Source organism: Neofelis nebulosa, chromosome 15 (genome assembly GCF_028018385.1).
Source record: "Neofelis nebulosa isolate mNeoNeb1 chromosome 15, mNeoNeb1.pri, whole genome shotgun sequence".
Taxonomy (NCBI): Eukaryota; Metazoa; Chordata; class Mammalia; order Carnivora; family Felidae; genus Neofelis; species Neofelis nebulosa.
The window spans coordinates 27986620-28001489 of NC_080796.1; the positions used below are offsets into that span (position 1 = coordinate 27986620).

The window sequence follows — 14870 nt, forward strand, 5'->3', positions numbered from 1 at the left end:
AATTACAAGGGAAGCCTTTGTCCTACATAAAATTCTCTTTTGTGATCACAGAAACCTTTTTGGGAGGTCCAGGGCTTCTCCAAATATTTCCGTATTACCTCATTTGTGCCAAGTAATGGTCATGTGTCAGCAGAATATAAAAACTTACACAACACAAGAGTGTAATTTGTTTATCCAAGTCTTTCTGAATTCCTTCCTTTGAACTTTTTACCTTCTTGCCTATACTGTTCAAGAGAAAATGAACATGCATCATCCTGACCACCTTTTCTTCTGTTCAGGAAGTATCTCTTCTCTCCACAATGAACAGCTTTCACTTGTGCTTCTTCTCTTGTCCCGTCCTGTCTCCGTCTGAATCTTTTTCTATCCACGAACCACCTATTTCTTTACCTTCCATCTATCCTTTTACATTATTTCCTTTACTTCAGACTTCTACAAAAATATCCAAGTCCCTGAAATTCTGAAAATAAAACAAAACCAAAACCCTTCCCCGAGTTCCTATATTCCCCTTCTTGAAATACAGCACCTGAAAGGTTTACCTCCCCACCTTTCTTCATCTTCTATTCACTTCTTACTTGCAATTTCAAGATCAAGAGTTTTCTTTATTTCCTTTAGTGATTTTTGCTAAAACCACTAAAGATTTCCAAACCCAGTTCTAAGCTAAGCTTCTCACACATGTTTCACTCTATTAAAAGACCCACTACTTCTTGAAGTACTCTCCACCCTTGACCTCTGGGTCATTTTTTACGTGATGCTCTTCTCTGACAGCTACTTTGCATTGTCCATTAGGGATTTCCTTCCCTTTTTGGTCCATTAGCTTTTGGGGTGTTCTAGAGTCCCATGAACTAAATTATTGGTAGTAATAGCTGAAGTGGTAGAAATTGGTGAAATTACCAAGGGGGGGGGTGTAGATATAACAGAACAAAAAGGAGGTCTCCTCATATTAAGGAGAAAAGCAGTGAAAGTAGTAAAGACAGTATGGAGGGCAGAGCAATAAGAGAGGAGGAAATAAAAACTAAAAGGCATAGTAGGAGGGATTTGTAAGAGGGACAGCTAATGTGTGAAATGTCCCAACTGCCAACCTCATCCTCCCTGGCTCCCCCAAAAAGTCAAGGAGGAAAAGAATTTCAAGACACCATTATATTTGAAAATTAGGTGCTTTCAGGTGAAAATCAATTGTAAGGATTTTAGGAGTGAGTGTCCTTTAAGGAAATAGAATAAATTAGTGAAGGCTAATCTTGAGGAATTTAGACAATTTTTTGTATATAGAAATTTTTGTATATAGAAACGCATGGCCTGTAAATGTTTAAATGATTGGCCTGTAACATTTGAAATTCTCTTAATTACATTTTGCAGGACTTGTTTTTCAAATCCCGACAGAATATAAGATGTTGCCCAAAGTTGCCCCAAATCCATAACCAACTCAATGACTGCAGCTCTAATTAAGCCTAAACATGCATTATTATACCCTCAAATCAGCACCCCAAATCATACCTGCTCTGTCTTTACTAGCTGAGTCTAAGAAAGTAAGCTTCCTGTAATGTATCAGTCAGGGATGGACCACAGGGATCTAACAAATATTGAATTCAGAGAAAGAAAGCCATTCAAAGAGTAATAAAAAAATGCTTGAGTAGGCGAATTAATCTAAGGGTCCAAGTTTTTCCATCATATTACTCATTAAACAGGCAGGTGCCTGTTCTTTCCTTCAAGGGAAAGAATAATGATGGGCTACACCCTTTTTTCAAAAGAGATAAATCATTTTGAGGGTACATACAAAGAAGGTGGCAACCATAATTCTAAGTTTTTGTTTCTTAGCTAAAGAATCTGATTCAAAATGTTTAAGAAACTATAGACTCTTTATAGGTGAATCTCTATGTAGAATCTATACCTGTCCAATAGAAGGTTATGGTTTAGTTCAAAGAATGCTAGAACAGAGGATCAAAAGCCTGACTTTACATGCTGGTTCAAATCACTTGGCTTCTGAGTCAAATTCTCTTTAGTTGAAAAATGAAAAAACTCAGATCCATCTCACAGGATGAGAAGGTACAGAAATTTTAGAGTGCTAGACATATTTAGTATAGTATTATAATAGATGAACTTTACTATGGCTGCATGATTAAAAAGCCTTGTAAATCAAAGTCAGACATTTTGTAATAAGGTGACACTCATAGTTGAGACATCTGGGGAAGAACTAATATTTGATTTTCAATGTGCTTCTATGAGTTAGGCAAACCAAAAAGTACACAGTAGAGTCTTTGAACATGTTTTATACACGTTTGTGAAAAGTCAAATCTACAGTGCACAAATATTATACATGCAGATGTTTTATGTTTCTATCCAGATTTAGCTGCGCTTAAATACATTTAAAGGATTAATTTCACAATTATATGCAAATCAGTGAAACTTATTGCATTTCTTCATTCAAAAGTTGTTTTTCTTCTTTTATATACTAAGGTATCTTGCATTTCATTCTATTTGCCCTAGAGAAGAAAATGAATACCCAGTGAATCATGGAGACTTAGACATGATTGCTGAAAGATTACAAATCAGAAAATTATAGGAAGATTAAATTAATTACGGGTGGAGTATGTTATTCCACTCTGTGATATTTATATAGAATTTCAATTGATCTATTTTTAAATTTTACATTTAACTGCATTTTAAGTTACAAACAGGCTTAAAGGGAGTAAATTTATGACAAGAGTCATCATTATGTATGAATTTGCCGTAAAAAACGTTTTTAAGAAGCAAATTATTCAATGAAGCTGCAATACTTCAGTAACGTGAAGTTAAGGTTAATTTTCTAAATCTTCTTTTCTTTTCTAAGGTTTGAGGTAGATAAATGCAAAACATTTAGCATGATATAACTAAGATTTAAAATGCATACTAACCATGTGGAGCCAGAAAGGCCAGCAACGTAAGTAGCACAGTCCAAAATTCCTGATTCATATAGTGCCTTCATCACACCGGAGAATCCGACCATGGCTCGGAACCCTCCACCTGAGCCCAGTATGGCCACCACAGGCACCTGGGATGATGAAACAAAGAGATCATTTGTGAAGCCATAAAATACATTTCTGTTTTGTTTCAACTTTTATGTTATATGTTCTACATTTGGTAATCAGGAATTGTAAACTCCATCATACCTTAACAATAACTAATTTTTAAAAAGGAAAATGTTCCATATAAGACAATCAAGAATTAATGTCTCTTAGAAGGCAGACATTGCTAAAACACCAACTAACTCTATTTAAAAATAACGACAACCATAACTCCCTATATTTACTTGACCCTTTGCAGTTTTTGGCTTGCTTTCGGGTGCATTTTTTTTTTTTATCCTCTCAAAAATCCTGCAAGGTGAACAAAAAAGTCTTTGCTTATTCTGCAGATGGAAGTTCTACAATGGTGATATTACTTGCATAAGGCCTATTAACTGGTGACTTCTAGTTAGGTAAGCACTGTGCCCTCTTGGCGCATAATTCTTACTACTCCTTTATGCTGACTCATTTCAAAATACATGCTATTATTCAAGCAATTAAAAACGAATGTGACAAGACCTAAAAAATTTATTTACTCTTTAATCTATTAAATAAATCTCATTGAGCGGTCTCTATCTTTCAGTCATCACAGGTGGATCCGGGGAATATAGTTTATTTAAGTGAGGCAGAAACATAATAATAATTATGACAATAGTACGAATAGGGACAGATGACATCTGTTGAGCAATTACTATCTGATAGGAACTGTTCTAAGTATTTCATAGAAATTATCTCATTTGATTACCACAAAATCCACATGAAGATTTTACAGGTTTATAGGATTTTATGCTCTTTTATAGGTGAGCAACCAAGGTACTTGGAAGCAAGACCTCGAAAACTTGTTCTGGGTCATGCAATTAATAAATCGCAGTCAGGAGTCAAACCCCAGGTTCCTACATTGGCGTTCATGCTAACACGCCTTACTAAAATAAAGCGCTACAGGTTGGGAGTACGTGAGGTCCAGAAGGTGTGGTGAATTCCAATCAGAGAAACTGAAATGGTAGAGAGAGCTTCATAAATAAAAAAAGAAACCGGTTCTTAATTTTAAAGATGCACAGTTATTCAATAGGGAGGGATGAGGGCAGGGAAGGAGGCCGGTCTGGAAACGGAAGCAGCATGAGTCAACCAAGAGTCTTCCCAGTAGAGAAGCAAAGGCTGTCTGCAACATGACTAAAACACGAGTGTTTGTTTGGAGAGGGAGAGACTGTCATTTTCTTTGTGGTCCTCAACCATTATTGCTTAAGAGAGCTGGTGGTTTCTCTCTCTACTCTAGGGAACAGCTCTTAAAGTGTACACAGCTCTCAGGGTGTCCACAAGGTCAAAACTATTTTCATGATAGCAGTAAGAGGTCATTTGCCTTTTTTTGTTCTCATTACTTCACGAGGGTGTGATGGAGTTTTTCAAGAAATTACAGGATGTGTGATATAGCAACAGATTGGATTCAAAAGCAGTAAGAGAATCCAGCTGTTTTCTGTTAAGTCAAACAACAAAGATAATTGTAAAAATGGATCTCATTTTTTTTTTGGTTCTTGAAAATTTGATTATTTTCATAAAATGTTATTTATATTAATGTGACATCAACATATTTAAAATTTTTAAATGTTTTTATTTACTTTTGAGAGAGACAGAGACAGAATGTGAGTGGGTTAGGGGCAGAGAGAGAGGGAGACACGGAATCTGAAGCAGGCTCCAGGCTCTGAGCTGTCAGCACAAAGCCCGATGCGGGGCTCGAACTCACGAGCTGTGAGATCATGACCTAAGCTGAAGTTGGACGCTCAACCGACTGAGCCACCCAGGTGCCCCAACATCAACGTATTTAAAATAAATACATATTTTAGTAAGTTTTCTCAGTTTCAGTTTTAATACGGTAAATATCCATAGAGATAACCCACATAAATAAAATCTTTTAGAAGTTTATGGTATTTTTTAAGAGTATAATGGATTTCTGAGACCAAAATGGTTAATAACAACTGCTTAAGACTTTCAGGCACATGGTGAGCACAATCCAACATCTTCCAGTAAAATTCAGAGTCTGTTGAGGACAAGACAGTGGGAAGAACAGACAAAGGCATAGGGAGTGGATGGAGGGAAATATTTACTGGACAGACAGAGGATGATGTGGAGGCACTGTGAGATTGCCAGGGAGAAGAGGTGTCTTTTGTTTGACATTGTTTCTCAGTGATAACAATTATCAAAGAAGAAGTTAGAGACAGAAGACTGAGCAGTTCATGGAGCAAAGATATTAGATCATGGAGCAATTCAAGGCTTTAGAAGAAACAAAGTGAAGAAAGAAGCCCCCATGGGTAGCAGAGCAGAACCTGAACTGTGTGGGGATGCTCTGACTGGAGTTAAATAAAAATTTCCTACTGTTATCAGGTTTTCCTTTCTACATATGTGACAAAGTCTCATTTGCGAAATCAATGTCCAAATCATGGAGCGCATGTGCAGAGATGAGCTCAAGTATTTTCGGCAGTTCCATCTTATCTGTAACAGTCATGGTATCCTCTTCTTCTGGGTGCAAATGGCAAACAATTCCTCCTTTCTTCTACCCCCTAAAGCGAAGCTTGTGAGGAGAGAAACAGAATCAAGGTACATTTACAAGGAGAAGCTGGTGACTGATCTGACATTAGGAACAAAAGAGGAAGGAGTGTGGTCAGACTGTTAGGGTTTCTAGCTTTGCTCCCAGCAGATGATGCGGCCATTGCCCAGGAGAAGAACCCCCGGGGCAGGGGGCCAGCTGCAGGGGAAATACTGCACTCAATCTCAGAAATGCAAAATACACAACACGGATACATTGTGTTCCAATCACTTGGATTCTGATCCTTGGGTATTCATTGGTCATTCATCACATTGGTCATATATAATATATGACCAATATATTGGGGACCTCACTGATGAAAACGCATTCCACCGGCACAATGGAGCAATTTAAATGGCTTTGAACCTGTGTATATTTAGATACACAGAATGTTCTCAAACATAAATGTTTAAATTGTCAATAAAGTAAAACACATAAGCTCTTAAAAACTGATCTGGAGGGGAAGGAAAGCTAAGATAGAAAACAGAAGTGGTTTATAAAGTGGGTGAGTGGAGCACAGTACAGTGTAGTTGTAAACAGGCCAGCTAAGAAGTTAGAAGGAGGAGGGATTTGAATTAGGCCTTGAGAGAGGAGTTGAGTTTATAGGCAATGTAGTAATAATAGTGAACATTTATTGTTGCCATGTGCCAAGCACTGAGCCTAAGATCAGGCCAAGATCGTCACTCTCTCTCTCAAAAAACAAATAAACATGTTATTTTTAATAATAACATTAAACCTATACAAATCAGATAGTTTAGAGAAAGAAAACCCTTAGTAACGGAGTACACTGTTCAACACAGAACATACAACCTGTATTGTTGTTTGGAGTCAGATTTAATAAGAAAAGTTGGAAAATTGAACATAAGACTTTCTCCAATCCCCAGCTGCCCTTCTTCCTAAGCCAGTAGCCCAGCATAATTTATGGATGCCTATTTTATATTGTTAGGAATTTTCTGGAAACAGCCACTTGCTCTGGAATTCGTTGTTGTATAACCCATTGTTTTCATTATTGCTTTATAGTAAGTTCTTAAAGAGAGTTTTCACATAAGATTTTTAAGTCTGATATCTGAGCTGCTATCAGGTAAAAAAATGTCAGATGTTTGCACATAAAAATTGAATAATCACATGATGGAAAGACTATGAAGATTATAATTACCATCCTCATTTATTACATATGAATTAATCTGTTTTTATGTCTATCATTTAATTTTCATAACTCTATGAGATATATATTTTCACCTACATTTTAAAGATAAAGTAATTGAAACACAAGTTCATTTTTCCATTATCATAAAGCTAGAAAGTAATGTCCTGTGGATTCAATTGGATCTGTCAGACTCCAAAGCTTTTAATTCACTATGCTCCACTGTCTCTGAAAGCTTTCCTTACAACTAGCTTTGTGACCCGAGGCAAAGAAAATCCTCTTTGAACTCTGTTTACTTCTATGTAGAAATATTGGGTACAATGAACAACCTTGAGGCTTTTTGCTACTAGTAACACTCTAGATTCTATAACTACTACAGAATATGAATTATAAAACTATAAAAGCACAGGATAGGGGTGCCTGGATGGCCCAGTCGGTTAAGCATCTGACTCTTGATTTCAGGTCAGGTCATGATTTCAAGGTTCGTGAGATTGACTTTCTCATCAGGCTCCATGCCAACAACACAGAGGCTGCTTGGGATTCTCATTCTCCTTCTCTCTCTGCCTCTCCCCCACTCACACATACTCTCTCTCTCTCTCGCTCTCAAAATAAACTTAAAAACAACCTATAAAAGTATAAATTTTTATTAACTACAAAAACGGGAGATTAAACTTATCAAGAAAATACTGTGTACCTGGTATGAGCTTGGGTACTTTTCAATGTCGAAACACATTCAATGTGTTTCATTTAATCTTCCCAGGCCTCTAAAGGAGATCAGCATTACTTCCATTTTTCAGATGAAGAGCAATTCAGTGCACATAAATACCTTGTCCACATACAGACAGCTGTTAGGTCATAGAACCATGGTGTGAACAAAGGTGTCACTGACACGATAATTCATTCCCTTTCCTTTTACTCACTGTTCAGAAAGACAGGGTAATCTTTATTGAAAAAAACCCATTTGATATTTAGCTAATTTATATTTCAGATTCATGTGTCACTTCAGATGATATCAGCACAACTTTACCTAACAAATGAAGGCTAACTTTTGATGTTTTAAATGTCTTGGTCATTCCAAAATAGCTTCAAAGAAAGCTGGAGAGTTATAAGATGCAGCTGTTAGACCTGGCTCAAAGTCTAAACGATTTAAAATAAAGATTATTGAAAGTTTTGGGGTTATATTTAGACCTTATAGCATCAGAATTTGTGCATAAATGATATCAATGAATATTTCTCATACTTCTCTCATATGATTACAGGAAATGAATTTTCACTTACCAAAAATCCTGTGGTTTTGATTAAATTATTGTAATGCAGGGGCATATGGATATTATTAATTTCCTCCCTTGCAAAAGAAAACTCTAAAATGCTTAAGGATTTTTTTTTACATTTTCATAAATTTTTATGGTCTGAAAATTATACAGAGACTTTTTGCTTCCTTGGCTCCCCTATTAGTCAGGGTTCTCCAGAGACACAGAATCAACAAGATGTATCTATATATCTACCTCTCTAGAAAGAGATTTGTTATATAGAATTGGCTCATGAAATTAGGATGAATGGCAAGTCCAAATCTGCAGTATGGGCCAGCAGACTCCAGAACCAGGGGAGTCAATAATACAGTTCTAGGGGTGCCTGGGTCACTCAGTTGGTTAAGCATCCAACTTCAGCTCAGGTCATGATCTCACAGTTTGTGGGTTCAAGCCCTGTGTCAGGCTTTGTGCTGACAGCTCACAGCCCAGAACCTGCTTCAGATTCTGTGTCTCCCTCTCTCTCTCTCTCTCTCTGCCCCTCCTCGACTCACTCTCTGTCTCTCTCTCAAAAATAAAATAAACATTAAAAAAATTAAAAAAAATACAGTTCTAGTCTGAAGTCTGGCAGGCGGAGACCCAGGAGAGCCAAGAGTGCAGATGAAGAGAAAGGCAGTCTGTTGGAGAATTCCCTCTTGCTCAGGGAGGCTGATCTTTTTGTTCTATTCAGGCCTACAAATGATTGTACACCCCCCTCCCCCCACATTACCCATGGCAATTTATGTACTGAAAATTCACTGATCTGAATGTTAATCTCACCTAAAATCACCCTCCAAGTTGACACATGAATTTAACCATCATAGCCCCATTTCATGTTTTAAAGAGGTAAAAGTATGTAACCACCTCTGTGCCATAACTATCAAGTATTAAAAATAATGCTCAAAAATTATGAAAAACACAAAGAGAAAATTTTTTCCTTGGTAAATTATTCATTTAACAAACATTTTTCACTTGTTATTGGGAAAAAGGTGTTTTTAATACATAACTCTACTGATATTAGATAAAAATATACTTCATTATATTTAGTAAAATATAGACTTAAAATATTTTACTTATAGTACTTTTTAATACACCTAGTCCAGTTCATTAAATCCATTTTTTAATTTCTAAGATGGCTTATTATTTTATTGACTAGTATGAAAGAGGACTACAAATCAAAAAAGTTAAGAAGTGTTAGAATTACTTACGCCAGTTCCTCACTAGTAGTATTAAAGACAGATGGTTATAATCATTTAGATTGTTATGTGTCTGGGTTTCATTTTTGTTAGTAATTATCACTTACAAATTATCCCTTTTTCTTTTTTCACTGACAAAATCAGGCAAATAAAAAGGGAAACAAAAGCAAAAATGAACTATTGGGACCTGATTAAGATACAAAGCTTCTGCACAGTGAAGGAAACCATCAACAAAATTAAAAGGCAACTGATGGAATGGGAAAAGATATTGGCAATGAATCTGATAAAGGCTTAGTATCCAAAACCTATAAAGAACTTAAAAAATTCAATACCCAAAAAAAACCAAATAATCCAGTGAAGAAATGGGGAAAAGACATGAAGAGACACTTTTCCAAAGAAGACATCCAGATGGCAGGGTTGATGCCTGGTGGCTCATTCAGTTAAGTGTCTGACTTTGGCTCAGGTCATAATCTCGCTGTCCTTGAGTTCAAGCTCCGTGTTGGGCTCTATGCTGACAGCTCAGAGCCTAGAGCCTGTTTTGGATTCTGTGTCTCCCTCTCTCTCTGTCTCTCCCCTGTTCATACTCTCATTCTCTCTCTCTCTCAAAAATAAATAAACACTAAAGAAAAACAAGAGGGGCGCCTGGGTGGCTCAGTTGGTTGAACATTGACTTTGGTCCAGGTCATGATCTCGCAGTTTGTGAATTCAAGCCTTGCATTGGGTTCTGTGCTGACAGCTCAGAGCCTGGAGCCTGCTTCGGATTCTGTGTCTCCCTCTCTCTCTGCTCCTTTCCCACTCATGTCCTGTCTCAGTCTCTCAAAAATAAATAAACGTTAAAAAAAAAATTTTAAAAAAGAAGACATCCAGATAACTAACAGACACATGAAAAGATGCTCAACATCATTCATCATCAGTGAAATACAAATCAAAACCACAATGAAATGCCACCTCACACCTGTCGGAATGGCTAACATCAACAACTCAGGAAACAACAGATGTTGACGATGCAGAGAAAGGGGAACACCTCTGCACTGCTCGTGGGAATGCAAACTGGTGCAGCCACTCTGGAAAACAGTATGGAGGTTCCTCAAAAAACTAAAAATAGAACTACCCTACGACCCAGCAATTGCACTACTAGGCATTTATCCAAGGGATACAGACATGCTGTTTTGAAGGGACACATGCACCCCCATGTTTATAGCAGCACTATCAACAATAGCCAAATTATGGAAAGAGCCCAAATGTCCACTGACTGATGAATGGATAAAGAAGATGTGGTGTGTGTGTGTGTATATATATATATATATGTACATATATATATATATATATATGTGTGTGTATATATATATATATATATATATATATATATATATATATATACACACATATTGGAATATTGCTCAGTGATCAAAAAGAATGAAATCTTGCCATTTGCAACAATGTGGATGGAATTAGAATGTATTATGCTAAGTCAGTCAGAGAAAGACAAGTATCATATGATTTCATTCATACGTGGACTTTAAGAAACAAAACATAGGGGAAGGGATGAAAAAATAAGGTTGAAAACAGAAGGAGGCAAACCATGAGAGACTCTTGAATACAGAGAACAAACTGAGGGCTGCTGGTAGGGTGTTGGGTGGGGGGATGGGATGAATGGGTGGTGGTCATTAAGGAGGGCACTTGCTGGGATGAGCACTGGGTGTTATATGTAAGTGATAAATCACTGAATTCTACTCCTGAAACCATTATTACACAAAATATTACTAACTTGGATTTAAATTAAAAAAAATCAGGCAAATAAAGAATGAATGTCACAAATTCCACATTATTGAAATTTATTTCTGATTATTTATTTCTATGCCCTCTAATTTGCCCCCAATTATCTCTATGTTCTTGCCAGTTTGAAGAGAAATCTGGTATGAATATAAAATCAGAACCCTTTCTTCCTCTACTTTTACTGAAAGTCAATTTTCCACAGTGCCAACCACCTCCAAACCCTCTGCCCCACAAAGCAGAGTCAAAGCACTTGAACATGCATTCCAGGAGGTAGCCAGGTCCTGGTTTTACGATCTTCAACTGACCAGTCCAATTTATAAAAGGTGCCAGAGAAGCTCTGTTGAAAATTAGAGAGCCAACCCTGTAAATGTAAAGGAGGACAGAAAATGTAGCATTGATTTTTTTAAAGACTGATTATCTCCATACTAAAACTGTTAGGTTTTACACTGCTAGTTTGTACATCCTAGGTTGTTGCTGTTGTTATTATTATCATTATTATTATTTATCATTTGGATTAGAGTATAGAAGCAAAGTTGACAATTATCGAGTCTGATTAACCAGTGCATCCTCACAGTATTAGCAATGGTAGGAGCAGACATGGCTGCCCGGACTTGTGTAAATGGTAATCCCTGCAGTGTGCATTGCCTCCCCACCACCCTGTGCCCAGTACCAGCCCTCCCAAGGTGCTGCCCAGTCCATTTCTGGTCAGAAACTTAGGCAACATCTTTGTACACAAAGAGAAGGAGCTCACTGGCTTGGTTTGCTTCATGAAACATACAAAAAATAGTGTATATGATCTCGTTTCAACGTATTTACATTTTTTCCCCAGCACAGCCATAATTTCACATGTAAAATTTAAAAAGTGAGTTTACGTTAAATTAAAATATATTATTGTTACTAGCATTTTGTTTTCATCGGGCCGCTGGCCCTTCAAGCCCAGTAAGCTTCCTCACATAATGCCTGATTTATAAAACAAATCACTGAAACCTGCAGCAAATCCAGCACCTGTCCCCATTGGCCTCCTCCTTCCTTGCTCCTGACACATGTGTTCTTACGTGCCTCCCCCTGAGCCTGTCTCCCCGAGAGCTCTGTGGTCTGCAGGAGTCACCTGCCTCATAGCGGACAACCCTCCTGAGTGCAGTCTGGGCCGCTTGGACATCTACTTTCTAGACCAACTTCCAGGTCTCTTATTCCTTTGGCTGTTCACATCCCACCACTACCTCAGAGGAGAAAAACTCCAACTCCACCTTGTGAGTCCTCGGAAGCTCACACCCGCTCAGTGCTCCTTTCTGGCCTCTACCCTTGGGACTTTCACACTGTCTTCCCTGTGATACTTGCATTCTGGGAGGGGAATAGGAATTGAGAGTACAAAGTGCTGTTGTCACCAGGAAGGGAGGGAGCAAGAGGAAGAATATTCTAGATGACAGAAACAACACAAACGAGGAATGAAAATTCTTATTGACTACTCAAGGTTGACTTCTATTACCTCCCTCAGAAACGGTTTTGCTTTGCTTCTTTCTCTGTCACCAAATGGACTCTTTTCTCTAGTCTTTCACTTCCTTTATAGGACAAACTTAAGTAAGAATAGCACTCACAGAATATATTACTCAAGGTCCGTTTTGATTTTCATCAAAAGATATTTGTTTAAATTGAAAGTATCTCTTGGGGCGCCTGGGTGGCTCAGTCGGTTAAGCGTCCGACTTCGGCTCAGGTCACGATCTCGCGGTCCATGAGTTCGAGCCCCGCGTCGGGCTCTGCACTGACAGCTCAGAGCCTGGAGCCTGTTTCAGATTCTGTGTCTCCCTCTCTCTCTGACCCTCCCCCATTCATGCTCTGTCTCTCTCTGTCTCAAAAATAAATAAATGTTAAAAAAAAATTTAAAAAAAAAATAAATAAATTGAAAGTATCTCATAAATTGTGCCTTGGGACGAAACACTTTCTCTTTTGTTCTCTGCTGCAGGTGAAAGTCAAATTACTTTCTCTTGCTTTCCCACTATTATAGTTCCAGACTCTAGTCCCCTAACCAGCTTTGCTTTGTTATGGTCAGTTACTAGGGAACATAAAAACTAGTGAGTCGCATTTCCCTTCACAGAAGACTATAATCTGGGAACTTCATCTGACCAAGAAGTATTTTCAGACCAGAAAATTCATAAGAATGGCCTCTGAACGATCCAACTATGCCAAAAATCCCCACGTACAGAGGCTTGCAGGTCTTAGTCATAGGAAAGATCTCAGGCCTTTATTCATAAAGAAATCACACTAGTCAGAGACACTGTTCTAACAACAAGCCTGCTTATCAGATTTGAATTCCACAACAGCAAAGTTGAAAGAGAAAGGAGTGGTTTGAAGAAATTACCTCAAGGGAACACATAAGGCATGGAGAGATGGCAGCTGATTGGAAAGGAGACAGACCTGAGAACACTCAAATCCATTCAGTCAGGACGAGGAATGACCTGTCACTTTAGAAAGACTTCCATCTAAATGATTAAAATCAATACATTTCAAAATTTTTTTTTTAATTATTGAGAACACATTTTTTAAAGTCTTAGTATTTAAGAGAATAAACTCCTGAGTTATTAGATGCCTCAGCTCTTTGACTAACTCATTGTCCAGATGGAAAAGCTCAGATTTTATTAAATTTGACAATTATTGCCCTCGGGTGTTATGCAACAGAAGAGCCACACTCAGGTACAATACTATTTTCTTGAGCAACTACTACATGCTCTTACACATTGTGCTGGAGGCTTATAAGCAGTAGTACTCATCCTGTGACCTAATAAGAGCCCCAGGCTCCATTTTACAGGTGAAGCACAGAAGTGAAGGACCGTGCCCAAGTTTATGCTGCTCTAATTTATTTGACATTTCAATTTGACGCTGAAGTCCTAAACTGGATGCTGTCTGTTGAACACTTGGAATAAGACAAGCACAGTCTCTGCATTGAGAATTAAGAACTGAATAGAAAGTGAAGTCTTATCAGAGAGCAAGGGAATTGGGAACTTAAGACACCCTTCTCACCAAGGAGTAACATAAAAATAGGAAAGGGACGCCTGGATGGCTCAGTTGGTTAAGCATCTGACTTCAGCTCAGGTCATGATCTTATGGTTCATGAGTTCCAGCCCCGTGTCGGGCTCACTGCTGTCAGTGCAGAACGTGCTTCGAATCCTCTATCTTCCCACCCTCTCTGCCCCGCCCCTGCTCATGCTCCTTCTCTCTCAAAAATGAAGAAAATTTTTTTAAAAAACAGGAAAACATTACTTGTGGGGATGGGTGGTTCTGAATATATCTAATCTAATTATTCTGGACAAGAGAAAACAACTCTAGACCGAACCGAAACAACTACAATAATTCCAGGAACGACTTCCAAAAACACGGATTTAATATTTTTGAAGAAAATTCCACGGAACACATAATTACTTTATTCTCCATCCCTTGCAGAAAAGCCAATTAGTATGAATATTAGGCCAAGTTTCATTTTCCCAGGAACACTCCTTTTTTCCACAAAAAGAGGACTGCCTAGGGGCAGAGAGAGGGGGACAGGGGATCTGAAGCGAACTCTGTGCTGACAGCAGAGAGCCCAGTGCAGGGCTTGAATTCCTGACCTGTGAGATCATGACCCGAGCCAAAGGCAGACGCTCGACCAACTGAGCTAGGCACCCCGCCCCCGCACACATACGTTTCTAATTGAACAGTTCAAGCTGGGATCTTTTCCTCCAAACCTTCTCCTGCACCTGCGTCTCCTGCCTCACGACCTGATTCTGTGTTCCTGGGTTCAGAGTCTCTGATCCCTCCCTCTAGCTACTTTATCCCCTGGAGGCAGTGCGAAGCTACCTCCTGAATCTGTGCCCTGACTCCCAC

At 38.3% G+C, this 14870-nt stretch overlaps 1 protein-coding gene across 5 annotated transcripts in view; it reads right to left on the reverse strand.

Moving 5' to 3' along the window:
- The window catches only part of PLA2G4A (phospholipase A2 group IVA), a 160003-nt gene that overhangs the window by 53849 nt on the left and 91284 nt on the right, over window positions 1-14870 (reverse strand). For all 5 annotated transcript variants that reach the window (XM_058701814.1, XM_058701816.1, XM_058701815.1 and 2 more), the window contains one exon: window positions 2889-3025. In XM_058701814.1, coding sequence (XP_058557797.1) covers window positions 2889-3025 — 137 coding nt within the window. The remainder of the gene's footprint in view (window positions 1-2888; window positions 3026-14870) is intronic.